This window comes from Buteo buteo, chromosome 11 (genome assembly GCF_964188355.1).
Source record: "Buteo buteo chromosome 11, bButBut1.hap1.1, whole genome shotgun sequence".
NCBI lineage: Eukaryota > Metazoa > Chordata > Aves > Accipitriformes > Accipitridae > Buteo > Buteo buteo.
The window spans coordinates 27,049,606-27,075,689 of record NC_134181.1 but is presented as its reverse complement, the minus strand read 5'-3'; the positions used below and the strand labels follow the sequence as shown (position 1 = coordinate 27,075,689).

General features: G+C 70.4%; 4 protein-coding genes across 13 annotated transcripts; all 4 read right to left on the bottom strand.

Moving 5' to 3' along the window:
• Positions 1-430: 430 nt before the first annotated feature.
• On the bottom strand, positions 431-15,623 carry ZBTB7B (zinc finger and BTB domain containing 7B). Of its 6 annotated transcripts, none has more exons than XM_075039554.1 (3): positions 15,520-15,623; positions 2,455-3,458; positions 431-1,959 (listed from the first exon to the last, which is right to left on the bottom strand). In XM_075039554.1, exons 2-3 carry the CDS (start codon positions 3,447-3,449, stop codon positions 1,539-1,541), a joined length of 1,416 nt encoding a protein of 471 aa, XP_074895655.1. In that variant the 5' UTR covers positions 3,450-3,458; positions 15,520-15,623; the 3' UTR covers positions 431-1,538. The 6 variants fall into 6 exon arrangements, with proteins under 6 accessions (XP_074895655.1, XP_074895654.1, XP_074895652.1 ...); XM_075039553.1 differs by lacking the exon at positions 15,520-15,623 and adding an exon at positions 13,795-13,869; XM_075039551.1 differs by lacking the exon at positions 15,520-15,623 and adding an exon at positions 13,678-13,800.
• A 117-nt stretch (positions 15,624-15,740) lies between these two features.
• LOC142037069 (mothers against decapentaplegic homolog 6-like) lies at positions 15,741-19,573 on the bottom strand. 3 transcript variants are annotated; one of them, XR_012652275.1, is made up of 5 exons: positions 19,510-19,573; positions 18,683-19,096; positions 18,435-18,548; positions 16,204-17,715; positions 15,741-16,145 (listed from the first exon to the last, which is right to left on the bottom strand). XR_012652275.1 is itself a non-coding variant. In XM_075041023.1 (4 exons), the coding sequence occupies exons 2-4, from the start codon at positions 19,074-19,076 to the stop codon at positions 17,180-17,182; spliced, it is 1,044 nt and encodes a 347-aa protein (XP_074897124.1). In that variant the 5' UTR covers positions 19,077-19,096; positions 19,510-19,573; the 3' UTR covers positions 15,741-17,179. The 3 variants fall into 3 exon arrangements, 2 of the variants coding, with proteins under 2 accessions (XP_074897124.1, XP_074897125.1); XM_075041023.1 differs by having other exon boundaries at positions 15,741-17,715; XM_075041024.1 differs by having other exon boundaries at positions 15,741-17,715; positions 18,450-18,548.
• A 1,177-nt stretch (positions 19,574-20,750) lies between these two features.
• FLAD1 (flavin adenine dinucleotide synthetase 1) lies at positions 20,751-24,726 on the bottom strand. 2 transcript variants are annotated; one of them, XM_075041021.1, is made up of 8 exons: positions 24,460-24,726; positions 23,578-24,337; positions 22,950-23,097; positions 22,648-22,746; positions 22,369-22,558; positions 21,902-21,975; positions 21,041-21,823; positions 20,751-20,854 (listed from the first exon to the last, which is right to left on the bottom strand). In XM_075041021.1, exons 1-7 carry the CDS (start codon positions 24,724-24,726, stop codon positions 21,688-21,690), a joined length of 1,674 nt encoding a protein of 557 aa, XP_074897122.1. In that variant the 3' UTR covers positions 20,751-20,854; positions 21,041-21,687. The 2 variants fall into 2 exon arrangements, with proteins under 2 accessions (XP_074897122.1, XP_074897123.1); XM_075041022.1 differs by having other exon boundaries at positions 22,369-22,535; positions 24,460-24,642.
• Positions 24,727-24,999: 273 nt separating this feature from the next.
• Positions 25,000-26,037, bottom strand: CKS1B (CDC28 protein kinase regulatory subunit 1B). Of its 2 annotated transcripts, XM_075039549.1 has the most exons (3): positions 25,917-26,037; positions 25,315-25,442; positions 25,000-25,246 (listed from the first exon to the last, which is right to left on the bottom strand). In XM_075039549.1, the coding sequence occupies exons 1-3, from the start codon at positions 25,973-25,975 to the stop codon at positions 25,194-25,196; spliced, it is 240 nt and encodes a 79-aa protein (XP_074895650.1). In that variant the 5' UTR covers positions 25,976-26,037; the 3' UTR covers positions 25,000-25,193. The 2 variants fall into 2 exon arrangements, with proteins under 2 accessions (XP_074895650.1, XP_074895649.1); XM_075039548.1 differs by lacking the exon at positions 25,315-25,442 and having other exon boundaries at positions 25,917-26,026.
• Between the last annotated feature and the right edge of the window lie 47 nt (positions 26,038-26,084).

The window sequence follows — 26,084 nt, the reverse complement described above, 5'->3', positions numbered from 1 at the left end:
TGTGGTGGAAGCCGGGAGCTGCTGGGGCGGGTGGGGAGGGGCTGGTGAATAAAGCACCCGGTCTTCAAGGCAGCAGCATCCCTGTGCCTGGAGCTGGCATCCAGCCCCCCACGATGGTCCTGACCTCGTGGTGCCCCTAGCCCCGTGCTGCCTCTGGCTCCATCCCCATGGTGCCCCCAGCTCCATTGTGCCCCCAGGCCCTCAGTGCCCTCACCCATCCCCATCCCCATCCCCATGGTGCCCAGAGCTCCTCGATGTCCCCGTCCCCAGCCCCGTGGTGCCCCCACCCCATCCCTATGGTGCCCCCAGCCCCACAGTGTCCCCATCTGCATCCCCACAGTGCCCCCAGCCCCACTCGCTCCCCCAGGCCTGAGTAGCATTGCTCCAGGGAGGGGGTGCAGGGCGGACAGACAGCCGGGCGCGGGGGGGATCCCTGCTTCTCCGTTTATTACCAAGCAGCCTTCGTTTAAAAAAAAACAAACACAAACAGACAGACAGACAGACAGAGGCGACCCGGCAGGGCGGGGGGCGGCCGCCCGCCAATTATTCGTTTGGTTCCTGACACCAGAGAGGTTCAAGTAGCCGAAAATTTCAAGTTCACCATAAGGCACTTTAAAGCCATGACAGGAGCCAAGCCCCTCGTCCCCATCACCCCTCCCGGCACCCCATGGCAAGGGACAGACGCGCGGGGGGCCGGGCAGCGCTGGCGGGCAGCAGCAGAGGGGCCGGGGGGGGAATATATTACATCATCTTTTTTAAATATAGATAAACTCTTATTTTAGGCAAATAGTGCCGGTCCCCTGCTCCCCCGGCGGGACTGCGCCCTGGGGGGGGGGGGCATGTGCAAAGGGCAGAAGGGTGACCGCTGGGGTCCGGCCACCCCGGGGATGGGGGGGTCCCACAGGGCCGGGGTGCTTTGGGGGTCGGGGGTGGGGGGGGGGCCGGGTGGGGGCCGGGGCTGCCCCACACCCGGGTGGGCTCACCCGAATAGTGCAACCAAGAGAAAGCAGCCGGGAGTGCAGGGGCGAGGGGGGCTCGCCGGGGAGGGGCTGCTCGGGACGGGGACGGGGGGGTGGGGGACACAAGCTATGTACAGCGCGGGGCGGCGGCGCCCCCCCCCTCCGCGCCAACCGGGGGAAGAGCGAGGCGGGGCCAGCAGGGGGCGCCCCGGCGGCCCCGCCCCGCGCTCTCCCCGGTTGGCGGGGGCGGGCTTGTCCGTGGGCGCCCCCGCCCGGTCCCGGCCCCGCTGGGGGGGAGGGCATCCACGGGGAGGGTTTGGGGGGGGGGACACACCCCGGTCCCGCTTCTTCCCCGCCACCACCACCCCCGCCGGGACTCCGCCGCCCGGGCACGGTGGCGGGGGGGGACCCGGACACGGCGGGGGGGCGGCGGGGAGCCCCCCACCCCATTGTGCAAATCGGCCAGGGGGGAGTTTCCCCCTTTGCATAACTGGGAACGAACCGTGACGGGGAAAAACGGGAACAGAAACTCCGGCGGTCACGGCACGGCTCGGCACAGCACCCGCCATCGCAGCGGCCCTACGCCGTCTCCACCTTCACGGCGTCGTCCGGCTGCGGCCCTTCCTCGCCCTCTTGCTCCTCTTCCTCCTCCTCGGGCCGTCCCGGACCCCAGTAGCGGGCGATGGAGAGGCGCAGCCCATCCAGCCGCCCGTTGGAGAGGTCGAGGCCGGGGGGACCGGCGGGTGGCGGGGGCGGCTCGTCACGGCGACGGCGGCGGGTCCGCACCTCCAGGCAGTTCTGGCCCTTGAGGTGCCGCTGGAGGTGGTCGTCCTTGGCGAAGGCCTTGTGGCAGAGGTAGCACTCGTAGGGCCGGGCGCCTGTGTGCAGGTGCATGTGGTTCTTCAGGTCGTAGCTGTGCAGGAAGCGGGCGCTGCAGCGCTGGCAGGAGTAGGGCCGCTCGCCCGTGTGCTTGCGCATGTGGATCTTCAGCTTGTCGTTCCTGCGGGGGGGGGACACACAGACAAGACGTCGGCACAGGGCGGCCAGTATCCCCGGGGAGGGAGCCACCCAGCTGCGGCAGGCAGGGGGATGGTGCCGGCAGGCCCGCGGTGGGGATGTGTGGCGGGGATGCTCTGCAGGGCGCGGGGGTGTGGGTGCTCTGGCAGGGCAGGGGACCTCCTGGCTGCCTGGCTGGGGCGTGCGGGGACCGCCGCAGCACTGGCGGTGGTGGGAAATGGGTCCCTGTGCTGCATCACACCAGGGATGCAGCCAGGTGCCAGCAGGGGAGGTGTGGCAGGGAATGGCACCAGGTACCCTTGGTGGCAGGCAGGGAGGGTCCATCCGGCAGCGCTCACAGGGTGCAGACGACCCCACGAACCTGCACTGCACCGGGCCAGGGATGCGGCCAGGCACTGGCAGGGCTGGCAGGAGAGGTGCCATGGGGATGGTGTCGGGTACCCATCAGGCAGGGAGGGGTCCATCTGGCAGCACTCACCGTGTGAAGCGGACCCCGCAGACCTGGCAGGCGAAGGGCTTCTCGCCTGTGTGCGTGCGCATGTGGCGGGGCAGCTTGCCGGCACCGTGGATGACCTTGTGGCAGACAGGGCACTCCTGGGGCATCTGCGAGCGGCGCTTGCGCACCAGCTTGTCGGGCGTATCCAGCCCAGGTGCCAGCGACTCGTGGTGCAGTGAGCTCAGGTACGCCATCAGGTCGGGGTCAATGGTGTCCTCGTCGGAGGCGGCCTCCTCGGGGGACAAGGGGGGCTGGTAGGGGAAGGGGAAGGGGTGTGGGGGCAGCTCCTCCTCCTCCGGCAGCTCGAAGCTCTCGTAGGGCAGGGGCAGCCCCTCAGGCAGGGGGGGCGAGGGCGGCTGGGGGGGTGGGGGGGGGCTGCCGCAGCCCTCAGCCTCGGTGGGCAGCTCCTCAGCGTGGTTGTTGAGCCGGGCACTGTGGGCTTGCAGGAACTTGCGGGTCTTCTTGCTGCGGCGGGCGGCGGGGCGGGGGGGCAGCGGGGTGGGCGCCTCACCCTCAGGGAGGGTGGCGAAAGCCTCCAGGTAGCGGCGGGCACGCTCGCAGTCGCCGTCATCAGGGCCGGGCACCTCCATCCCGCTGCCCTGCAGGATCTCCACGCAGGCGGCGATCACGCAGGGGATCTCCAGCAGCTGGGCGGCACGCAGCACCTCGCCCATGTTGGCGCTGCTGATGGTGAGCGTGGCCGTGTAGGCAAACTCCAGCAGTGCGCCCAGCGCCTCCGGCCCCACAAAGTCCAGCTCGCAGACCTCCTGCCCCGGCCCCGGCCCCGCGAAGAGCTTCTTGAAGTAGCGGCTGGAGGCGGCCAGGACGGCACGGTGGGTGCGGTACTCCAGCCCCTGCGTCTTGATGGTGACATCGCAGAGCAGCCCCAGCTGCCGCTGCTCATTCAAGCAGCTCAGCAGCTCGCTGCTGTGCTCGGGGAAGGGGATGCCAATGAGGTCGTCCTCTGGGCTGGCCATCGTCCTCACCTGCAGGAAGGACAGGATGCTCGCCGACTGGCACGGGAACCAGCCAAAAGACGGCACTCGGAGGAATCGTCGCGGCTGAAGCATCGGCTCTGCCACAAAGCCGGGGTGCGAGGAAACCTCCATCGCACGGGGCTTGGTGGTGGTGGCACCTTGGACTGGGGTTTTGGTGGGACACCGAACTGGGGTACGCGGGGGGCCTGGGGGCTGCCCTAATCCCTCCACACCCCATGCCGAGGTTGGCGGGCGGCAGGTCCCCCGCCGCAACCCCCCGCACTTCCTCCGCTGCCAGCACCCAGCCGCCCGCGCCGCCCCCCACGACACCACAGCAAAGGGGGAAATCTCGGCGTGGTGCCTTTGAACGGCGCCGAGGCGCGGCGCTTCCTGCACCAGCCCACCCACCCCCCCGGCCCCCCGGCACGGCCAGGCGCAGCTGCCGGCTCCCGGCAGCCCCGTCCTGGGAACGCGGGCCTCGCCGGCGGCGGGTATGGGTGGGCGGGCGAGTGCCGGGAAGAGGGCCCCGAGGGCCGTGGGCCGCCCCGCGGAGCCCAGCCGGGCTGGGAACGGGGGCCACGCTTCCTGCCACCGCAGATTAGGATCAGCACCCGCGCCGCCGGTTCCTGCCCCCGCTCCTGGTGAGGGCCTGGCCCCCTCCCTCCCCCTTTGCCCCAGCCTGGGGCCACTCCTTGCCCAGTCAAGCCCTGCCTGCGTGAGCCGGGCCTTTCCCACGCTGTGCCTGGCAGGGCTTGGCCTCAGCTGTAAACCCGGCACTGCTGGCAGTGGCACCCGGGGTGCCCATGGTGCTGCACTGGGGACCCACATGTCCCCATGGAGCCGGTGCAGGTGGGCGATGGAGCCTGTAGGAAGAAGGAGCCTGCTGCCCTCCTGACCCACAGGCAGGGTACGGGCAGCAGTGGCATCTCCGGTGCTGCAACCTGGCCTGCAACTCCATGCCCAGCCATGGGTAATGCCCACCCATCTCTCTGGTGCTGCTGGGTGACACTGGGGTGGGAGGTCCATCTGGTGGCTGCAGCCCAGCCTGCACCCTGGGGAAGGCAGAGGCAGGCACACAGCACCGCCATGTCCAGGTTCTCGGTGCAGCCAGCACCGTGCCGCGCCACGCTGAGCGAGCCAAGCCACGGAAGATGGCGGCATGTGGCACTGGACATCGCCGAGCCGCACCAGGCCACGCTCAGCTGCGCCAGGCCCATCAAAACTGAACCCCACCACGCCGTGCCGGCCCGTGCCAAGCCACGCTGTGCCGTCGGCGGGCGCAGGGGACGTGCCCCCTCTTGCCTGTGGAGGGGCGGCGCGGCCGGCGGCCCCCGGCGCAGGGGCCCATCCCCGCGCCGGCCGCTCCCTGCGCTTGGGCGGCCGCCAGCTGGGGCTGCCTCGGCAGGCGGCTGGGAACGGCCCCGGAGCAACCGGCTGTGGAGCCGCCCCAGCCGCTGCCGAGCAGGCCCGACCGGCAGGGCAGGCGGCAGCCGCCCCTGAAACTGGGAGCCGGGCAGTGCCGACCGCCTGGGATGACGGCGTCAGTGCCAAGCGCCCATGGCTGCCCCTCTCCATCCTCACCAGGAGCCCATCCTGCCGCCGGCCGGGGTCCCTGCTGCCGGCTGGGGTCCCTGCTGCTGGCCAGGGCGGGGGCGAGCGGATTAGGGGTGATTAAGCCATCAGAGCCCCGGGAGCCAACAGGCAGCGACAGCCCCCAGTGGGATTAGGCAGGATTAGCAGCGGGGGCAGGATTAGGGGAGGCAAGCGCCCCACGCCACGGCTCAGGTGGCTGGAGGGGGACGATGGGGATGTGGCGCCCACCAAGGGTGGCCTGGAGCCCTGCGGATGCCCGGGGCTGTCGCAGGTAGTGGTCCCGGGATGGGGTGGCAGCACCTGTATCCTCCATTGCTGCCTCCCCCAGCTAAACCCCAATGGCAGCCGGATGGACCCCTCTATCCCCCAGTCCCCACAGCACCGCCGGCTCCACAAGACACCCCGTCATGGGGCGCTCAGAGGGCTCTCCCTGCCTGCAGGGCCATGGCCAGAACCCGCCAGCACGTGCCTGTGTGGGGGCTCCTGCACCAGGGGGTGCCCGGGCCCAGTGCGGCAGCCAAGGCCCTAGCCGTACCCTGGCGGGTGGCGGGGTGCTCCAAGGAACGAGCAAAGCCGCCGGCCTCACTGTGTCGTGGTGCAGGCGGGAGCAGCCTCGGCGCTGCTGGTGCCACAACTCACCAGTGGAGGCCCGGGCTCAGCCCAGCGAGGGAGCCAGGACCCCCATGAGCGGCCACGGGGCCGGATGCCTGCGGACGAGGGCGCAGGACTGGGGTAGGGCGGGGGCGAGGCGGCAGCAGGAGGGGGATTTTCCATCGCACCAAACCGCCCGTTATGGCTTCTTCCCCAACACCCCCACCCCCCCGCGCATCCTCCCCGCTGGAGCGAAGTCACATGCTGAGCGGGTGCTGCCATCGAGGAGATCACAGCGGCGATAAGGAAACGGGGGGGAACGAGGTGTGAGGGTGCCAGAGCCACCCCCGGCCCCCTGGCAATTGCTGGCCGGCGCCAGAGATGATGGCGTGGGGAGCACAGACCAGGGAGGAGGCTGGCAGCGATGCCCGTGCCCCCACCGCACCAGAGCTTTCTCGGTTACGTCAATGCCTGCGGCCAGGCCCGTTTTCGGCTGCAGCAGCTACACGGGGCTGAGGAAAGGGGGGGTCGCTCCCCATGCTGAGCCAGCTCCCATGCCGGAGCGCACGGCAGTAGGAACAATGCCTGCCTGGGTCACCCTGACATCCCGCCACCGGCCCGTGCCGCCTGGCACAACTGTGGCCAGCCCCCATTCACCTGCCAGCCCACCCCCAGCCCTGGGGGTTTGGCTGCCCCAGCACAGCTGCACGCAGCAGGGTAGGGGTCCGGCCCTGCAGCACTCACCCTGCGTGGGGACTGGCTACATCCCGTGCCGCTGAGCTGGGATGGCACCCTGCACACAGGCACGATGCCAGCCTGTGCCGGGCACCAGCCCCAGCTTGGGGATGGTGGGAGATGTGGGGTAGGAGGGGGTGCCTGGGAGGGTCCCCCCACCTGCTCCCCCATGGGGAAGGTGGGCAGGGGTCCCGGGGAGCGTGGCCCCCACCCCAGGGTGCTGCTGAGCGCCGCTGCTTTCGGTCACAAGAGTCACAAATGCTGTCGAGGGACTTCACAGCCGCACCGGGGAGAATGAGTCACCCAGGAAGGGGAGTGCGGCGCCAGCCATCGACTCAGCCCCCGGCCTCTCACCCCGCAGGGGCCCCTCGCCCTTTGGGAGCCGGGAAGGGGACCCAGGTGTCCGGGCCATGCATCCCCCCCACCCACCACATTGCCCTGCCTGAAGCTGGTGGGGAGCTGTGGTGGCCCAGGCACTGGCCACCATGTTGCGGGGGTTGGCGTGGCTGCAGGATGGGGGGCTATGCAGCCCCTCTGCCCGCCCAGCGGGGAAGGTGGTGGGCCAGGGTCTGGCTGGACTGGTGGCCCTGAAGTGGGCATGTGCCAGAGGTGTGCTGGGGGTCCTGGTGCTGGAGGGGAGGTGGCAGGGGGAAGCGGTCTTGCTCTTTGAAAGAAGAAAACAGCGAGCAGAGACAAAAGGAAATGGTTTGAAGAGAGAAGAGGATAAACAGACCCCCCCGCCCCACAGCACCAGGGAGCGAGCCCCATGGCACCACCCTGGCCCCTTGCTGCTGTCTGGCTCCTCGCGCCCGCAGTGCCACACGGAGAGTTCCCGGTCCCCAGGCACCTCAAGTGCCTCACGGGCACGGTTGTGTGCCATGGCCAAGGCACAGCAGCCATCAGCGCTGAGGAAGGGGGTCCAAGCACTGTGGCCTAGGTCTGCCTCCGCACCCAGCCGGCGCTGCCTGGCGCAGCTCCTGGGGCCCTGTGCCAGCCCAGCACAACAGCCGGGTTGGAGGCTGGGCACGGGCAGCCCTGCCACGGTGGAGCAGGCAGCTGCGGGACCAGCGGTGTCTCCGGCACCAACCCTGGCACCTGCAGCAGGGACAAGCAGCCGTCGGCCCAGCCGAGCCCCCACGCCGGCCCTCTGCCTGCCGGCATCGTGCTGGCACCACGGCCCCCTCCTGCTGCCAAAACCTTCCCCGCAGCCCGGGCCAGGCAGAGGTGCGTCCGGCTGCCTGGCATCACCGCCGCAGGGTACGGGCCCTGCTCTGCCGGCCATGGTGACCGGGACCTCTCGTCCCTTCCCATCCCGTCCCGTCCCATCCCATCCCACCGGCAGTGAGGGCGGTGCAGGGCTCGGGCAACGCCAGCATCCCGGCAGCCTCCCGACTGGTGCCAGAGCAGCTGTGCCCAGCCCTCCCCATGCCCAGTGGTACCGCGCCGAGTTCCCACCGCTCCGGCACCTTCTCCACCACAACGGCTGGTGGTGGCTCGGTGGGCGCGCAGCTCACCTGACGCGTGTCCCGGCGTGGCTCGGCACTGTGCCGCGGCCGGGTCGGCGGCCTGCGAGCGTCAGGGAGGGGAAGGCAGGGTGCTGTGTGAACTTGGCCCCGCTCCCCGCTGCACTTGAGCGCAGGATCCCACCTCAAAAGGAGTCGACGCCCACACCCCGGGTCACGCACCTCCCAGCCCCACTTCCCAGAACACACACGGCATTAACCCTTCACGGCTGGTGCCGTGCCGCGGGGTGCCAACGCGGAACCGGGCAGGGGGCATCCCCCAGCCCCCTCCCGCGGGAGGAAATTCCCAGCGCCAGCAGGACGGGTGCCTCATGCCGCGGGCATCCCCTCCCCACCATCGGTATTGCCTCCCCGCCGCCTGCCCCGGCCCCCCGCGCCGAGGCGTCGGATGGGCCCTCGCCCTCCCGCCGCCCCAAGGCAGGGCGCTGAGTGCTGGGTGCTCGCCACTGGCCGCGGCCAGCCTGGCTGAGCTGGGAGGGCGCCTGCGCTCGGCGGGAGCGGGGCTGCCACCGCAGGGCTGGGCTCAGCACGGCGTGCCGTGGCCTGCCTGGCCAGCCCCGGAGCCGCCCCCCAACCCTGCAGATGCACGTCCCGCTCTGCCCCCGAAGCGGGTCCCAGAGGTCCCACGGTGGCTGTGGGATGCCATGGCCTGGGGAGGGGGGCTTGGGGATGGCCGTGGCCGGACAGCACCGCCTGGTCCCCTCCGCTCCCCGGGCAGGGGCACACGTGGGCCACGGCCCCCCCTCTTGCCCCCCCCACAGGCCCCTGGGGCCGGCTGCAGGTTCGCGCAATCCCCCCCCCGTAATTACACCCTCTGCGTCCCCAGCTAAACAGCAATTAGCAGCCTGGGGAGCGCTCCCCACACCCCACCGCTGGCACCCAGCATCCACCCTGGCCGCCCACACCAGCCCAGCCCCGGCCGTGCCAGGGCGCTGCGGCGGGGCTGCCCCCCAGCCGGGGGGCAGCCCCGCCGCAGCGCCCTGGCATGGCCACAGCCAGGCTCTGGATGGCCGTGCCGGTGCTGCCAGCAGCACGAGGCCAGGCAGAAAGGGGAAGAGTCCTGCGCCAGCGTGGCCGCACAGCCGGGCAGGGAGGGGGCCTCTGGCCCCAGCAATGTTCACGGAAAGAGCGGGGTTGCGCAAGAGCCCGACCACACAGGCGGGCATCGGGGACAGCAGGCGGGCAGAGGGGCAGTGGCGGCTGCGCCGGCATCTTGCCTATGCAGGCCAGCATGCCCTGGCATGGTATCCCGCCTCCCCCATCACCGGGGACCGCATGCCGGGCGGGTGCTGGCTGTGCCGCCACAGGTCAGCCCGGTGGCCTGGAGTGCAGGGAGCACGCAGACAGCAGGCAGCGGCGGTGCAGGCAGCCTTGCCTGCCATGCTGCCATGATGCTCCGGGCTGGCTGGCCACCCCAGTGGGGGGCACAGCCGCAGGCCAGCGTCCCCAGGAGGGAGGGAGGGAGGGACGAGGCACCTGCCTGCCAACCCTCTGCCTGCCCTTTGCTCCCCATAAAGGAGGGGAACGGCGCCAGCCCCCCCTGGCCCAGGTGTGCCAGGTGCTAAGGGCGGGAGATAAGGTGGGCGAGGCGGGCAGGGAGGGGCACGGCATGGGCACGCAGCCCTGACTCAGGGTTCCCGCTGGTGGCCAGGCTCCACTGGGGTGAGTCACCACATCCCCCCCACCCTGGGGGTGTCGCAACCGCCCACGCGCCGGCCGCAAACTACTGCTTGCCCTGGCCGGGGGGCACCAAGGGTGCCCACCCAGGGGGGGACCAGGCAGTGGAGGCACTGGCCTTTGGGGAGGATGGACTGATCTTCATCCATCCTCCTCCATGCTCCGCCCTTGCCTGGGCCAGTGGCACCCTGACCAGTGTCACCAGTGATGGGACATGGCCCCATTCTGCACACAGCCAGGACGGGCTCCAGCAGCATCCTGGCTCCCGCATGGCACCAGCCCCTCTCCTGACAGCAGGATGGGCACCCCAGCTGTGGGCATACCCATCTCCCGCACCACGTCCCAACATGGGGGACCCCAACCTGCCAGGACAGGGGGTCCCATGGCCACCTGCTCGCCCATGGGCAGCCAGGACAGATGTGGCCAAGGGTGCATGACCTCTGTGGGTCACCCCCACGGCTCCCCACTGAGTGTCACCATCCCCCATGCCAGGGAGAGGCCACAAAAGGCTGGACATGGGCTGTCCCCAGCTGCTCCCTGCCAGGGCGGCCCAGGGAGTGGGGCCACGCGCAGGCAGGAACAGGCAGAGAGAAGGAAGGTAGGAAGGAAGGAAGGGGTTGCTGAAATGGAGCTCGGGGAAAGGGGGAACAGGAAGGAAATGGTCAACAGCAAACCCCACTTTTGATCACCCTGGCACGGGGCAAAACCCACCCGCAGGTTTCCCCAGCAACTGGGGGACAGGGCTGCGGTTGAGGTGGGCAGTGCTTGGAGGGGCTCCAAGCCCAGATGGTGCCCAGGCTGCCCCGCCAGTGCCGAGATAGGCACAGCGGAGCCAGGCATCCTGCTACGCCCCAGTTTCATGGCCCAGCTTGGCCAGGACCCTACTGGGATGGAGCAAGGCTCGGCTGCACGCGGGCACCCCGGCAGCCTGGGCAAAGGGGTGCCGACGGCAACAGGAGGAGGCTCTGGCAGCCCTCAGCCTGGGACAGGCAGGCTTGCCCACAGCTGGTCCCACTCGCCAGCCCCAGGGTGAGCCGGCTCCGGTGCCTCTCGCCCTGCAGCGCACAGTCACGGGAGCCCCTTGGAGGGCAGCCAGACCCCCTGGGTCCCGCCACACCGCATGGCCCTGGGGGGCCCCCCCAGGCTGGTGGGATCTCCTCCCCAATGTGGGGTCCCTGTCCTCACAGCACCCTGGGGACTGAGCACTGCCAGCTGGCACAGGATGGGCCCCGATGCTCCATTCTGGCACTGGGGCAGTGCTGGTCCCAGTGGGGTCACCCAGCAAGGACAGTGCCAGCCCACAGCCCCCCCTCCACACCCCCCGAAATAGCCCGGCTTCCGCCCCCACGGCAGCTGCCTGCTGCCAGCTCCCCGCTGCCCACGGCTGATCCCGGGGGAGGGAAAGGGGGGGCAGGCAGCTCTAATCCCCCCCAAGCCCACGTAGCACTGCCAGCAGGGCTGTGCCCGATGCAGCCTCCCCAACCCATGCAGCGCCGTGACCGAGACCCCAGCTAGCCCTGTGCCATGGGGACGGCGACGGCCCCAGCCCTGCAGCCCCGCGGTGGAGCAGAGCTGGGGGCAGCTGGCCGTGGAACCAACGTGGCACGCGGGGCTGTCCCAGAGCTGTCCCCAGCTCCGAGCCCCACCGGGATGTCCCTGCCGCGCCAGCTGGCTCAGCAGAGCCCAAGTGGGATGGGAATCCCCTTCCCCTCCGCTCCTTGACCACACAGCAGGACAGAAGTGGGGCATCCTCCTGCCCATCCTCAATGTGGTGCCCAGCCCCATGTCCCCGGGGACACCCGCGGGAGAAGAACCGAAGCAAAATTGCTGGGGCACCACTGTGCCCACCACGTGCCAGCCTGCCTGGCTGCGCTTCCCAGCCCACTGGCGTCCAGGGCAGGCAGCGTCTGGCACCCACCCTGCCCAGGACCCGGCACCTGGCAGCAAGACCCTGTACTCACCGCCCCCTCCAGCCGCTGCCCATGGGGCCTGGGGACACGGCAGGGACAGCCGGGGCAGAGCAGAGCACGCAGCACAGCCGAGGCTGCCGGGAGAGGCCAGCGCTCGCCTGACCTACTTCTCCTTCCGCATCACCTGCTTTCATTTTCCCTCGCCATGGCTCGGTCCCCCCCCCGCCCACAGCCCCGCCAAGTCACGCCACCAGCTCTGGGGGCACAGGGCACCTGGGCCCCGCAGCTCCTGCCACACGAGCGTGCATGCGAACTGGCCACCCATCCCCGGACACAGAGCGTGGCCAGGGTATGGGTGCGTTGAAAGTCACCGGCCACAGCACCGGCACTGGCCGCCTCCCCCGCTGCCTGCACGGCCACCCAAGCATCACCTCCCTGGCACGAAGCGAGTTTGACGGGTCTCAGCCCAGCCCCTCGTCGGGTCCTCCGGCCGCCCCGGGGCTTGCTGGGGTGTGGACAGGCAGCTCCCGGGGCATGTCGGGGACGCCAGCGCTGCCACGGGGAGCCGGGCAGGCGCCAACCCCCTAGACAGGGTGGCCTCCCCCGCCAGCACCCCGCCGGCTCCCGCGGTGGGGTTACCATGGAAAGGCAGCGGCAGCGCAGGGGGAGCGCGGGCTCCCGGGGGCTCCCGCCAGCAGCCCATGCGCTGCCAGGAGAGATTTCTCCGTGGTTTCATCATCCGCCGCCCGCCCTGAAGGAGAAGTTCCTGCTCCGTGCGCGGGGCAGCGGCCACCCCTCGAGGGCTGGGGTGCAGGGGCTGCGCTGGCCCTGCACCCCCCGCTGCACCCACTGCCCGCCCCCGCCACACTCAGGCCCGTCGCACTCGTGCCACGTGTGCACCGAGGGTGCACGGCACCAGCTGGCAGAGCTGCGCTGCCACGGCCTCGGGCTCAGCACCGCAGCGCTGCCAGCAAGGGGGGGCTGGCCAGCCTGTGCCGGGGCGAGCGGTCTCAGAGGGTCCCCACGACCCAATACTGACGCCTCCCTGCTGCCTCTCACCTCCTCATGCCTGGGGGCTTCCCCTGCTCTGCAACCCCGTCCCCAGCAAGGGCACCCCAGCCCCAGCCAGCCCCGCTGCTCTGCACCGTCCCCTGCCCCACAGCTTCCCCTTCTCCACGCACCCTCTTCAAGTTCCTGAGCCCAGCCCCTCCCTCCACGCCCGGCACCGGCATCACCACCGCAGCCTCGAGTCGCCGGCAGCTGCCGCGTGCCTCTGCCAGCACCAGAGGACCCCAGCCTGCTCCCCGCGAGCCTGCTCCCGAGCAAGGGAAACTGAGGCACGGCGAGACTCAACCGCACGCCAAAGCCAGCACCACCTCCCCCCGCCTGGCGAAAGCAGCCCCAGGTCAAGGGCGGTCGTGGCCCAAGACGGCGGCTCTGCTCTGATGCGGGCCGTGGCGGGAGGGTAAATACCGCACCCCACCCCAGGCAAACAGCCGGTTGGGGGCAGCCAGCCAGGGGGGGGACAGGTACGGCAGGGCTGGGTGCGCGCGGGGTAGAGTCCACCGATGCTCGGCGGGTGCTACCGAGCCACTGGGCCCAGTGGGCACTCCTTGTAGGGACCCTTGCCAGCAGCGAGAAGCGAGGCACCCGCTGCCGCTGCCAGTGTGCCAGGCCCAGCAGGTCACCGGCATGGCGTGCTGGGACATGAGGACACCCACCCTCCGCTCCCGCCTCTACCGGCACCAGCGCGGCGAGGGGTTCCTGAGCTGCCTCCCTGCCACGACGGTACCATCCCTACCCGGTGCACCCGGGGATGCAGCCGAGCTTCTCACCGGGCCGGGAAGGGTGGTGGGATGGCGACAGCACCCCGTCACCCGTGGGGTGAACACACGGGGGACCTTGGCTGGATGGTGGCACCACAACCAGACACCGGCGGGAGGTCTGGCAGCCGCTCCCGGGGACCCTGCTGGTGGTGCCGGTTTCCCGCAGCCCCGCGCGGAGAGGCAGGGAAGGGCCCACGCACGACCGCCCCCCACCCCACGGGCGACACGTCCACTGGCTACCGGCCGCGGGCAGTCACGGTCGGGGCGCGGAGCACCGCCCGCTCCCGGCGCACGGTCCCCGTGCGCCGGGAGCGGGCGGTGCTCCGCGCCCCGACCGTGCCCGCCGGTAGCATCCCGGATCCCCGCGACTCACCGCAACCGGGCTTCAAAAGCCGTCGCCGTACCGGTACCGGTACCACTACCGGTCGGTCAGTACCTCCGTACAGACCCCGTCGGTGGGTTTCGTCCGCTCCCACCCGCCGCCGCTCACCTGTACGCCCCGCCCGAACTACGGGCCGGTCCCGGGGCCGCGGCCCCGCCTCCGCCTTCACCTGCCGCCGCCGCGCCCCGCCCGCCCCCCCAACCCCCCCTTCCACTACCGCCGCCGGGGCTCCAGGAAGCGCCCGCCCCCGCCCCTCTCATTGGGCAGCACTCCGGCGGTCCGGCGTCCTATTGGTGGGAGCGGATGCCCATCAGGCCCGCCACACACACCCACCCCCCCCGGGAGGGCGGGGGCCATGCGGGGCCCCCCCGGGACCGGGGTGAGGGCGGGGGGGGGGGAAGAGCTGAGTCAGAGGCGCGGGACGGCGGCGATTAACGGGGCCGCGCTGGGACCGACCCCGGGGCTGGAGACGGGGGGGGGGAGCCCGGTACGGCCCCGCCGGCGCCTCGGCCGGTGCCAGGCGCCGAGCGTGCCCCGCCCGCTGCGGGCGCCGAGCCCCGAGGCCGGCCCGCCCCGCTCCGCCCCGCGGGTACGAGGGGGGAGGGGGGGGGCGGAGGAACCGGGCACGGGGTGGTGGTGGGGAGATGGAGAACTGGGCACCGAGAAAGGGGCACCGGGAGACCGGGCACTGAGGAGGGCGGGGGGGGTGAACGGAGAATGAGCGCGGAGAACCGGGCATGGGGGAGGGTGGGATGGAAAGCCAGGCGTGGAGAACGGGGAACCGGGGGGGGGGGGGGGGGCACGGATAGCCGGGGATGCCGAGGGGCGCGGCGGGGCAGCCCCCCCCAACCCCCCCCGGCTCCAGGCGGCGCTGGGCCAGGGCGCGGCGGCGGCGGCTGCCCACCCCCCCGAGCGGCCCCTCCGCAGGTGCCTGGGCGGGGACCCCGCGCAACCTGTTTGGCCGCCGCCGGCCCCCGGGAGGCAGCGGCGGCGCGGCCCGGCCCGGGGCTCACCTCGCCTCACCCCGGCCCCCCCCCTTCCCCTCCCCTCCTCTCCCCTCCCCTCCCTCCGTCGTCCCCCCCCCCGCCCTCCCCGCTCCTGACTCAGAGCCCGGCCGCTGCCCGGCGCTGGCGGAAAGTGTGAGCCGCCGCCGCCGCCGCCGCGGGCTGCCAAGGCAAACACCGCCCCGCGCAGACGTTATGTCAGCCGGGCGGGCGGGCCGCGCCGGGGGGCAGCGCTCCAGCGCCGGCTCCCCCCTCCCCAACCTCGTCCGCCAGCTCCCGGTACCGGGCACCTGCCGCCGCGCCTCGCCCAGCCCGCCCGCTCTTTCCCCGGGGCTCGAGCTCCGCTTCTCTCATCTCCGCCCGTCCGTCCGTCCGTCCGTCCACCTGCCTCGCTTCCCCCCCCCCCCCCGCCCGAACCTCCGCCTCCACCGACTCCCTTCGCGCACCGTCCGTCCGTCCACGCACCTGCCTCGCCTCGCCTCCCCCCCGCCCCCCCGCCCCGGCCATCCCGTGCCCGGCCACGCCGCGGGCACCGGCCCGCCGGGCTCGGGGTTCCCCCGGGGGCGGGAGCGGGGGGGGGATGGGGGGCAGGAATCCGCAGAAAATCCCCTCCTCGCCGCTGCCGCCGGCAGCCGCTCCCGATCCTGCCGCCCACCGACCCCAACCCGGCCCCCCGCCGCTCCCCGCGGAGCCCCCGCCCGGCCCCACGCAGCCGCCGCGCTACGTCGGTGCCCGAGCCCTCGGTGCCGGCGGCTGCGCTCCCGGTACAGCCCGCCTGCCAGCCCGCCGCCCCGGGGGGGGCGGCCCCGACGGCGCGGCCCGCACTCACCTCCTGCCCGCGGGGACGCGGCGGGGCCGGGGCCGGGCGGGGGCCGCGGAGCCGCCAGGCCCGTCTCAGCCGGGCCGGCGGCGTGGCAGGAAGGACCGGGCGGTCATCGCGGCCCGGCCGCGGCCGCCTGCAGAGGGCACTGCCGGTCCCGGAGCCGAGCCCCGCCGGCGGCGGGCGCGCCGTCCCCGCACGGTACCGATCCGCCTGGGGACACGGGGGGGGGTCTTTGGTGCCGCTGGCACCGTTTATTGGGGTTACAAATACCAGGCGCAGCCCGGGCACTCCCGCAAACCGCGCTCGCCCGGGGCGGGCCGCGCTGCCACGGCGGCTGGAGGGGCCCGGGGACCCGCCGGCCCGGGGACCTGCCGCGGGAGACCCTGCACCGGCGCCAGCGCCCGTCTGGGGCCGGCCAAGAGCTCAGCTCCTGCTCGACACCTCTGGTGCTCGCCTGCCCCAGCACCTGCCCCAGCACCCGCCCCACACCCATCCAGCTGTGCTCACCTGCCTCACACTCACTCCAGCTGTGCTGATCTGCCTCACACTCCCCAGCTGTGCTCACCTGCCCCAGCACCTGCCCCTCACTTGTCCAGCTGTTCTAACGTGCCCCACACTCCAGCTGTGCTCACCTGCCTCACACTCACTCCAGCTGTGCTGATCTGCCTCACACTCCCCAGCTGTGCTCACCTGCCCCAGCACCTGCCCCTCACTTGCCCAGCTGTTCTAACGTGCCCCACACTCCAGCTGTGCTCACCTGTCCCAGCACCTGCCCCTCACTTGTCCAGCTGTTCTAACGTGCCCCACACTCCAGCTGCGCTCACCTGTCCCAGCACCTGCCCCTCACTTGTCCAGCTGTTCTAACGTGTCCCACACTCCAGCTGTGCTCACCTGCCTCACACTCACTCCAGCTGTGCTGATCTGCCTCACACTCCCCAGCTGTGCTCACCTGCCCCAGCACCTGCCCCTCACTTGTCCAGCTGTTCTAACGTGCCCCACACTCCAGCTGTGCTCACCTGCCCCAGCACCTGCCCCTCACTTGTCCAGCTGTTCTAACCTGCCCCACACTCCAGCTGTGCTCACCTGCCTCATATTCCAGCTGTGCTCACTGGCTTCACATCCCCAGCTGTGCCAGCTCACTCCAGTTCCCCCCATGCCTGCCACGACTCCCAGGCCCACAGCGCCCCTCCCTGCCTCCACTCTGGGGCTCTGCCCCGCGTCCCTCCCCTCCTGCAGCCCCCGGCCTCCCCTGGCCCTGCCTGGCTCCTGCACACCCTGCCCTGGCTGCCCTCCCCAGACCTGGCCCCGGCTGCCTACGGTGCCGGGGGGGCTCCTGCATTGCACATTTTTTTACAAAAATAAGATAAATTAAAATAAATTTAACCATAAAAATAAAAGAGAGAAAGAGATTAAATAGTGTCCTGCATCAGCAAGAGACCCATGGCTGGGGACAGCGGGTGCCGGCAGGGTAGTGAGCCAGGCATGGGGGACACTGGACCCCTCCTGGGGATGGAGCAGAGGGTGCCAGGATGGCCCCCCCCCCCCGCTGCAGTGCAGCCCTGGAAGAGAGAGGCTGGGGGGTGGCAGAGGGGCCCCCCAGCTTGTGCCCCCCTTGCACCCAGTTGGGGGGGGCTCCCTGGCACACCCCTCCGCCAGCCCCAGCCCCTCAGCCCGGCCGGTTCAGCAGGACCTCCAGCCAGCACGGGCAGGAGGTGATGAACTGCCGGGAGTAGCAGGGCCCCCAGCCCTTGGCAAAGCTGATGCGGACACTGTGGGGGTCGCAGGGGCCCTCCCCGGGGAGCCGCCAGCTCCCCACACCCCCCGCCCGCTCGTAGTCAAACACCTTTGCTGAGTAGCCAGGCAGCACCTTGAGGACGGTGAGCCCACGGGCACTGGGGGGCCCCAGGGTGGGCGAGCTGACGAAGATGGGGTGCTCGCTGCGGTTGTAAGCCCACACGCCGCCCGGCTCCCGGCTCAGCAGCAGCCCCCGGCCGATCTTGCCGCGTGCCCGCCGGACGGCACGGCTGCAGTGGGCGGCTGGCAGCTGGCCCAGGCAGAACCCGCTGCCCCGTGGCAGCTCGCAGAAGATGTTCACCGACGCCTCGTGCACGGCGTAGAGGCGGCCCACACGTGTCCGGTGCTCCCAGTAAGCCAGTTTGCACCAGTAGCCGTCCTTAACGGTGCTCTGTGAGAGGCTGGTGTCTGGCGGGGGAGAACAGAGCCGTCACCGCCAGGCAGACCCACCTGCTGCTGCACAGGCATGGCCAAGCCACGCAGCCGGAGGGGCCAAAGGGAGAGACGATGGGGAGGGAGCAGGACATGGGGGGTCCATGTCCCCTGGTTCATGCAGGGGCCCACAGAGTAGACAGACAGATGGACGCGGTGCCCTGGGGATGTCCCAGCACAGGCTCCAGCATGGGGCACGAGTCACCGGAGCTGCTGCATGCTGGCACATAGGGCCAGACCGTCCCCAGCCACTGTCCCTGGGGACAATGGTGAGGGGGGTCCCCAGGCGTAGGGAAGGTGGAGCCCCGGCGGCCAGCGGCCTGGTGGCCAGCAGCCAGGCTGGAGCCGCGGCTGTGTGCGTCAAGGCACATTGTGTGTGTCCCCGTGGGCAGTGCTTCCTCCGGCGGGGAGCCTGGCGCCGCCAAAAATAACAGGAGCCGCAGTGGGGGGGCCAGGGCCGGGCTGGTCCCCCGGCAGGAACCTGTTGTCCCGTGCCGGAGCCTTTCCTCCCGCCGGGAGTGGCTGTCAGCTCTGCTCCCCAATTTTCAGGCTCTGTGTCCTGCACCTCTGCCCTGACCAGCAGCGGGGTGGGGGCAGAGCTGCCTGGAGGGAGTCAGTCCTGCCTGATGCCCCCCTCTGCCTGCTGGGCAAGGGTGAGGGTTCGAGCAGCCCCCAGCATGGTGGGACCCTCTTACCACGCCAGTCCCCACCGTTGTAGCTGAACTCCATGAACTGGGTGCCGGGGTGCTGGGGCTCGTCTGGCCAGGAGGGACCGCAGGATGCCTTCGAGTAGGGGGGTGGAGGGGTCTCTAGGTGGGGAGAGAAGGGGGTGAGGGGTGGGACGTGCATCCTGCCCCCCCTGGAGTCCTGAGCCGGCCCCAGACACCAGAGGTCGGAGAGCGGGTGGGCGACGAGGGGCTCTAGTGGAGCCACCGGCACTCACCGGGTGCAGCCAGGCGGCTGAAGTGGTGGGGGTTGCAGCAGAGTGCAGCTGTGTCCCCGCAGCCCCCCCGGCCCCTGGTGCAGTAGCAGAGATGCTTGAGCTCGTGGGGCTGGCGGAGGTCAGGCCAGCGGTAGAGACGGCAGAGCAGGACCTGGGGGGGCAACGCCTGCTTGGCCCCCCGCAGCTCCCCCCGCGGTGCCCAGACGCAGCCGGACTCCCAGGCACCCCGGCTCTCCACCGCCTGCACCAGCAGCTCCAGCTCCTCGTCCTTAAGCTTCTTGAAGAGGGCGTGCGCTGCCGGTTTGAGGGCTCCGGGGCTGTCCTCGGGGCTGGCTGCTGCACAGCGCTGCCGCCACAGCCGCCTCACCAGTCCAGCACGGCGCGAGCGGAACATGGGGTGGTGGCAGGGACCACCTGCAGGATGGGGACAGGTGTCACCCCCATGCTGGGAGGGTGCTGCAGCTGTGGGGGTCCCCGGTGGAGACCTGGTGCATCTCCTGTGCTGGCAGATCCGCGCTCCCCTTCCCCACCGTGGCCCCGGCAAGGCTGCTGTGCCCGGGTTTGCCGCTGCTTGCGGCTGCTTGCGGCTGCTTGTCCCCACAAACACATTGGGGCACAGTGCTGCTCCCGTGGTGATGGGTGACCCGGAGGTCAGGTGGGGAGGTGACCCCAAAACCAACCCCCAGTGGAGGGGAACCTGCCTGTGCTGAGACAGCAAGGGCAGGGCTCTGTGCACCCCTGCCTGCAGCACCCACCCGCCCCCTTGCTGCCCCCCCCCCGGCATGGGGCTGGGCGAGGGGTCCCTAGGGAAGGGGGGTCTCACTCACGGCGGGCAGCGGAGCTGGGTGCGAGGAGCCAGGGCTGCGCATGGGACCGTGCTCTCAGGGCGGCCGGCACCGTTCTGCCTGTGGTGTGCCGCTGCCAGGACTTTTTCCTGTGCCGGGATGCTCTCCCCTCCCCCGGACCTCCCCGTTTGGAGAATTCATTGATTCACCCCGTCCTGGCCAGCCCTGGGGCCGAGCCGCTGCTGAGGCCAGGACGGGCAGCAGCAGGGCAGGCGCCAGACACGTGGGCTCTGGCAGGCAGGGATGCCCAGCGCCATGCTACCAGAGCCGGCACAGCTCCACGGGCAGCCTGGCACAGCCAGGAGCCCAGGCGGCACTGTGGACTGCACCGGTGCACAGCCACAGGGCAGGGTCCGGCCGCAGGAGCCAACCTGGGCACAGTGGAGCTGTGGCGTGCAGCCACAGGGCACCATCCCAGCAGACCCCATCCCTGCCTGTGTCCACGCAGGGGTTGCAAGGACTAATTGAGCCCCCCCATGGTATCCGAGGTGGGAGTCTGTGCTGCCCCCCAAGTCCTCCCCATGGCCAGAGCTCCCCCTCCCTGGCGCTAGGTGAGGGTGGGAGCCCGCTCCACAACAAAGCCGCTAATGTAAACGGGACCCTTATCCCACGCCAGGCTGCGCTTCCTGCTCCCGACTTCCCGCCGAGATAAGGGAGGGTGTGCTGGCGCCAGGCGCTGCCGCCAAGGCTGGGGCGCAGGGAGCTTCTCCTGCGGCAGGGACAGGGCTGCAGGCAGCCCCCACGACGGGGCCAGGCATCGGTGCCAAGCTGGCGCAGGCAGCACTGGGGCACAGCGGGCTCAGCCAGCTGGGGGACCCCCAGCCATCCCCACGGCAGGGCCCCAGTTCTCCACGTGTCCCGCTGGCCGTGACCTTTGCTGCAGCTCCAGCCAGGCTGGGCCTTTTGGGGACATTTTGCTCTGGTCACTTCCCACTGGCTCTTGGCAGCACTGGTGCCGGCTGGGCGCGCGGGGTTGGGGCAGGAAACGGCCTGGAGCGGGGACAAGCGGAGGTGCTCTTTAAACAAGGGGCTGAGTCATGGACAGGGATAAAGCTGGCGGAGGGACAGACAGGAGGGGCAGACAGAGCCATGGCTCCCCGCTCCTGCTCCTCGGCCCCTGACAGTGCGGGCTGAGGTGCCTGGGTCCTACCCAGGGCGAGGGTTGGAAGGTTGCAGGGGTGGGGGGCACGCTCCCAGAGCCCTCCCCAAATACACCCAGCCAGTCAGGTGCTGATCAGATTTATTGGGGTCTCTGTGATCGGGGGGAGCGCAGGCTGGAGCAGGGTCCCAGTGCTGGGGGTCCATCAGCATGGGGCAACAAGCAGTCCTGGAGAGGGGAGAAAGGCACAGGGGGTGAGGACCCCCTTACCAGCACGATGGCTGCATGCTGTCACCCCCCAAGAGCACCATGTCTGGGCCCCCATCACCCTGTCACCCCCAAGCACCACAGCCAGGCCCTTGTCACCCCCCAGGAACACGGTGCTGAGCAGGCAGCTGAGGGCAGGGCACTCACCCATCACGCAGGGGCAGGCAGGGGGTGCCAGGGGTCCTGTGGCATCGAGGGGGGACCGTTCCCTAGTCCAGCAGCTTGCGGATGCACCAGCTGCAGAGGAGGAGGTAGACGCACTCCCGCAGCAGCCGCAGCAGCCAGGAGCCCAGGCGCAGCCCCAGGGAGGCATTGTTGGGTGCCGGCAGTGCCACCACCCGCGCTGCTCGCCTCAGAGTGCCCAGGGGACGGGCCGCTGTGGTCCGGAGGAGGCGCATGGCTGATGAGGGATCAGCGAGGTCTGACGCGGGGAGGCAGCCACGCTGACATGCAGCTCCCCAGCAAGTGCTGGAACCTGCTCCATTCTCTGGGCTTCAAAAGCCTCCACAATAGCGGGTGTGGGGAGGGGGCACTGGCCTGGGGACCCTTTTGTTCGGGCAGAGCTGGCCTCACCCCCTGTCCCGCTCCTGCCAGAGCCCTGCGGGGCCCAAAGGGACCGGCACAGCCAAGCGCGAGCGTAACACGGACCGCAGGCTGAGCACAGCAGGTTTATTCAGTGCAGGCAGGCGGCAGGTTTATTCAGTGTCATCCCTGGCAGCACCAAGGATGTCTGTGGGGGAGCCGGCTGCTGGCAGCAAACCAGCAGAGCTTCCCCGAGTGCAGCTCACAGGCCTTCACTGGCGGGAGGTGCGCTCGTCTTCCTCGTTTTCCAGCTCGTAGGCAGGCCGGTAGCTCTCGTGGCCCCGGGCGTCGGTGTAGCGCAGCGCTGGGTTCTTCACTGTGTTGGCCATGCTCCCCAGGGAGGTGTAGCTGCAGAGAGAAAGCAGCTGCAAGGCTGCGCCCAGGGGCATCAGCTATGCCGAGCAGAGGGCAGCACTGGACACTCACCCCTTGTCGTAGAGCACGCAGTAAGGGACAAAGAGCTTGCGCAGAAATTCCCAGATGTCCCGGTAGGTCCAGTCCTGCAGGCAGAATTGGGCAGGGATTGCCACAGAGCCAGGTAGTTTGCCCCGTCCTCCCCAGGGAAGGTAGCTGGCTCCCCCCAAGAGCACACAGGAGAGCCAGCTGGTCCCCAGGGTCCCAGAGCACCCCTGTTCCTCCAACACAGGAAAAGCCCCCGGCGGGCAGGAACGAGCCCTGCCTGACAGCACCAGGCAGCTTGGTTGCCGCGAGGGGCACCTGCAGCTGTGCAACAGGGCAGGAGATGCTCTGGGGAGAAGGGAAACTGGGAGGGAAGCCCTCTGGGATGGGGGTGGATTAGTGCCGGTTTCCAGCCCCGTCACTTTAACCTGCCAGGCTCACTCCCCCGCCAAGCAAGGACAGCCCCATCCCCAGATTGGGTGGAGGCCACGTACCAGCAAGGGGTTCACCCGCATGTATGGGGGCCAGTTGGGGTCCGTCATGCACATGGGCGTCAGAGTGCATGAGTAGGGGTCTGTCCGCCGTGTCCCCATCAGGACGGCCTCCAGCTGTGGCTGCTGCTCCTTCAGGTGGACCAGGGCCTCCCGGATGGAGCCCTCCACTGTGCAGAGCTCGATCTTGTACCTGGACAGGCAGGACAGGCAGCTGCCTGCCAGCCTGTGGGAGATGCTGCTCACCCCCTGCCTGGCAGCCCACCCCTCTCTGCCCCGTACCTCTGGACGGTCGCCTGGATGAACTGTTCCATTTCGGGGAAGGGAGACATGATGCGGATGTAGAGCACCTGCAGCTTCTCCTGCCTCACTGGCCACCGCCTGGGGAGAGACCCGTTGCAGCTGGGCTCTGGCAGATAGCGACTGGAAGCAGGGTGGTTGCCCAGTCCCCGTCAGCTGGGTCCCAGGAATCCACTCGTCCCGCTGGAGTGGGGCAGGGGAGAGCCTCGGAGCCCCGGCCAGGGTCTGCAGGACCCCTTCACCCCTGCCCCAGACCAGGCCGGTTGAGCCCCGGAGCTGGGTACCTCTCCACAGCGGCATGGACAAGGTGCAGCAGGGCTGTGCAGTCCTTGCCCCCGTTGAAGCCCACGCAGAGCTGGGCCAGGCTGTACCGGTCCAAAGCCTCTTCAATGGTCCGCAGTGCTGCTGCCACCTTCTGCCCCAGGGCCGAGCCTGCCAGGAGGAGACAGTTGGTGCCCGCCCGGGGCCATGCTGCCTTGGCGCTGCCCCAGGGCCTGCGGCACCTCGCCCTCCGGGCACGTCTTGTCTCCAGACGCACCGCGGAGCCACTGCCGGCACCGCAGGCTGGAGCCAAGAGCTTGCGCAACCTGGAGGTCTGTGCCATGGATGGGACAGAGATCCTGCCTGCACAGGGGAACCACGGCACCACTCCCCCTAACACACGCTGTGCTCTCAAGGACTGGCACTGGCTGGCCCTAACTGTGGTTACAGGTCCCATTCCTGCTTGTGTGGGATGGAGCCCACTGCAGCACCAGCAAAGCCTGAGCACCCCTTAAGCCCCCCAGCACACCAGAGCAGGTAAGCTCTGCTCCCAGGCCGGTCTTCCCACTACCCCGGCCCTGCTGGGCTGCAAGGCCTGCACAGGAGCAGTGTGGAGGTACCGAGCCATGCTGCAGCACCACTTCCCTGTACCTGACTCAGCCAGGCCATAAACCTCCGCGGCTGCCGGCGAGACGCAGTCTGTCACCAATGGCACAACAACACCTGGCGGCAGCTTCTCTATCAAGAAGCGATACGCTTCCTCCAGGTCCTGCTCCGACTCCGAGTCCAGCGTCAGCTTCACACGGTAGTAGTTGTTGGCCCAGTCTGGGTAGGAACCCAAGCTGACGCGGCCCTGGAAGGTGGCGTTGGCCTGGTCCAGCACAGGCGTGATGAGGATCTCGTCGGCCGCCACATAGATGGTGCGCGTGTGGAAGCGGGTCTGCTCGCTGCGGAAGAGGTGGGTGAGGCCATCCAGGGCGCGCTCCATCAGCGCCGGGATGCCGGGGAAGATGTAGACGTTGCGCACACTGACCAGTGGGTATTTGAAAGTGCCACCCGTACACCTGTCCGTGCCGTAGTTGAGGTAAGAGGACTCAGGGACACGAGCCAGTTTCATCTCAGGGCACTGTGCGTCCGTCTTGCCAAAGAACTTGTGCACCAGGGCCACCAGCTCAGGGTGGGGGATGACCCTCTCCCCGAAGGCCCTGGCCACGGCCTCGAAGGTCACGTCATCGTGCGTGGGGCCGATGCCCCCCGAGGTCAGCACATAGGTGAAACGGGCGGCAAAGACGGCCACCTCGCCAGCAATGGCATCCACCTCGTCAGGCACCACCGAGATGCGGGCCACCCGCACGCCCAGGGCGCGCAGCCGCCGGCACATGAAGAAGGAGTTCGTGTCCTGCGTTTGGCCCTGGGGGGACGGAGACACCCGTAACGGCGGGGCGCCCCGGGCCTGCCAGGCCCCGACCCCGGAGCAGGCGCCGGCCCGGCCCGCCCCCCGCAGGCCCGACTCGCCCCCGGCCCCGGCCGCACCTTGAGGATCTCGTCGCCGATGACGATGATGCCGGCGGTGGCGGCGGAGCCCCGAGCCGCCGTGGGGCGGGAAACCGCCATGGGGCGGGAGGCGGCGGCGCGCAGGGCCCCGCACGCCCGCAGTGCCCCCCACATGGGCCCGGCCGGCCGCCACCGCCCGGCTAGGCCGCGACACCACCCCACGCTGATTGGCCGGGCAACGCGCCCGTCACGAGGGGTGGCCAGTACGGATTGGCCGGGAGGCGGAAGCCGCGGGGACGGAACCATGGCGGCGAGCGGGGACGACGCCCGCTCCCCCTCTGTGGCTGTGGGTCCGCCCGGCAGGCAGAGGGCGGTGGCACGTGCACCTCCCCCGGACACCGGGAGCTCCGCCCCCCCCCCCAGGCACCGGGAAGGGGGGGGAGGGGAGGGCTGCTCCGGGGAAGCCCTCCCTTACCCCCCGCCCTCCCCGGTCACCGGGAGCATGCCTGCACCTCCCAAAGCAGGATGCTGAGGCACCGGGAGCCCCCGCCCCCCCGACACAGCAGACAGTTGTTCCCAAACATCCATTTATTGAAGCTTCAGTGTGTGCTCAGGCCCGGCATTAGGAAGGGCCCCCCCGGCACTAGGGCCGAGCTCCCCCCCCCCCCCGGGCAGCGCCCAGGCGGCCCCGAGGGTCACGGGGTGAAGCCCCCCCGGGAGCGAGGAGGAGGAAGGTGCAGTCTCGGTGGGGGCTTCGGTGGGCCGGGGCCCGCTCACTTCTCCGGCTTCTTGGGCAGCGGCCGGCGGAACAGCAGGATGTGGGGCTCTGAGGGGGGAGGTGGGGGGTCAGGCCGGGTCCCCCCGGCCGCCGCCCGCCCCCCCGGCGGGGCTCACCTGGCTCGTGGATCATGTAGTGCACCCAGCCCTGGCTCTGCTGCACCCCCAGGTTCCGCCACTCCGACTCCGACAGCAGGTGGGTCCTGGGCACCAGCTTGGCCACCTCCTTGGGCAGCATCACGTGCCTGCGACCTCCCCCACCCTCAGACGGTGCCGGCAACGAGGACCCGCCCCCCACCCCGGCTGCAGGTTCCCCGCCGGGAGCCGCTACCGGGACCAGGCCCCCCCGCCCCATCCACCGGGGAGCCGCTAGAAGGAAAACTCCCCTCTTACCCCACCGGGGGAGCCGTAGGTCGCCCGCCCCCCTCCCCTCACTAGCGAGCCGTTAACGGCCTCCTCCCCCCGCCCCCACCGCCGGGGAACCGTTACCCAGACCAACTTCCCCCGCCCCACCGGGGAACCGCTAACAGGACGGCCCACTCTTACCGAGCATCCGTTACCGGGACACCCCTTCCCCCCCAACCTCCCTGGGGATCCGTTACCAGGACAACCCCCTTCCCGCCCCACCGGGGAGCCATCACCGGGGCGCGCCCCTCCCCCCCCCCAGTCCCCCCCCCCCTCCTGGGAACCGTTACCGGGCCCTCCCTCCCCCGTCTCACCGGTACTCGAACTCCTCGTCGTCGTACTTGTCCGAGTAGTAGATCTGCTTGTGCGCCATGCCGGCGGTCCGCGGTCCGCCCCCTTCCCGGCAGCCCCCGCCGCGCCCCTCACCTCAGCGCCCCGTCGACCCGTTGGCGTCCCCGCCCCCCCCGGCGCTTTCAAACGCA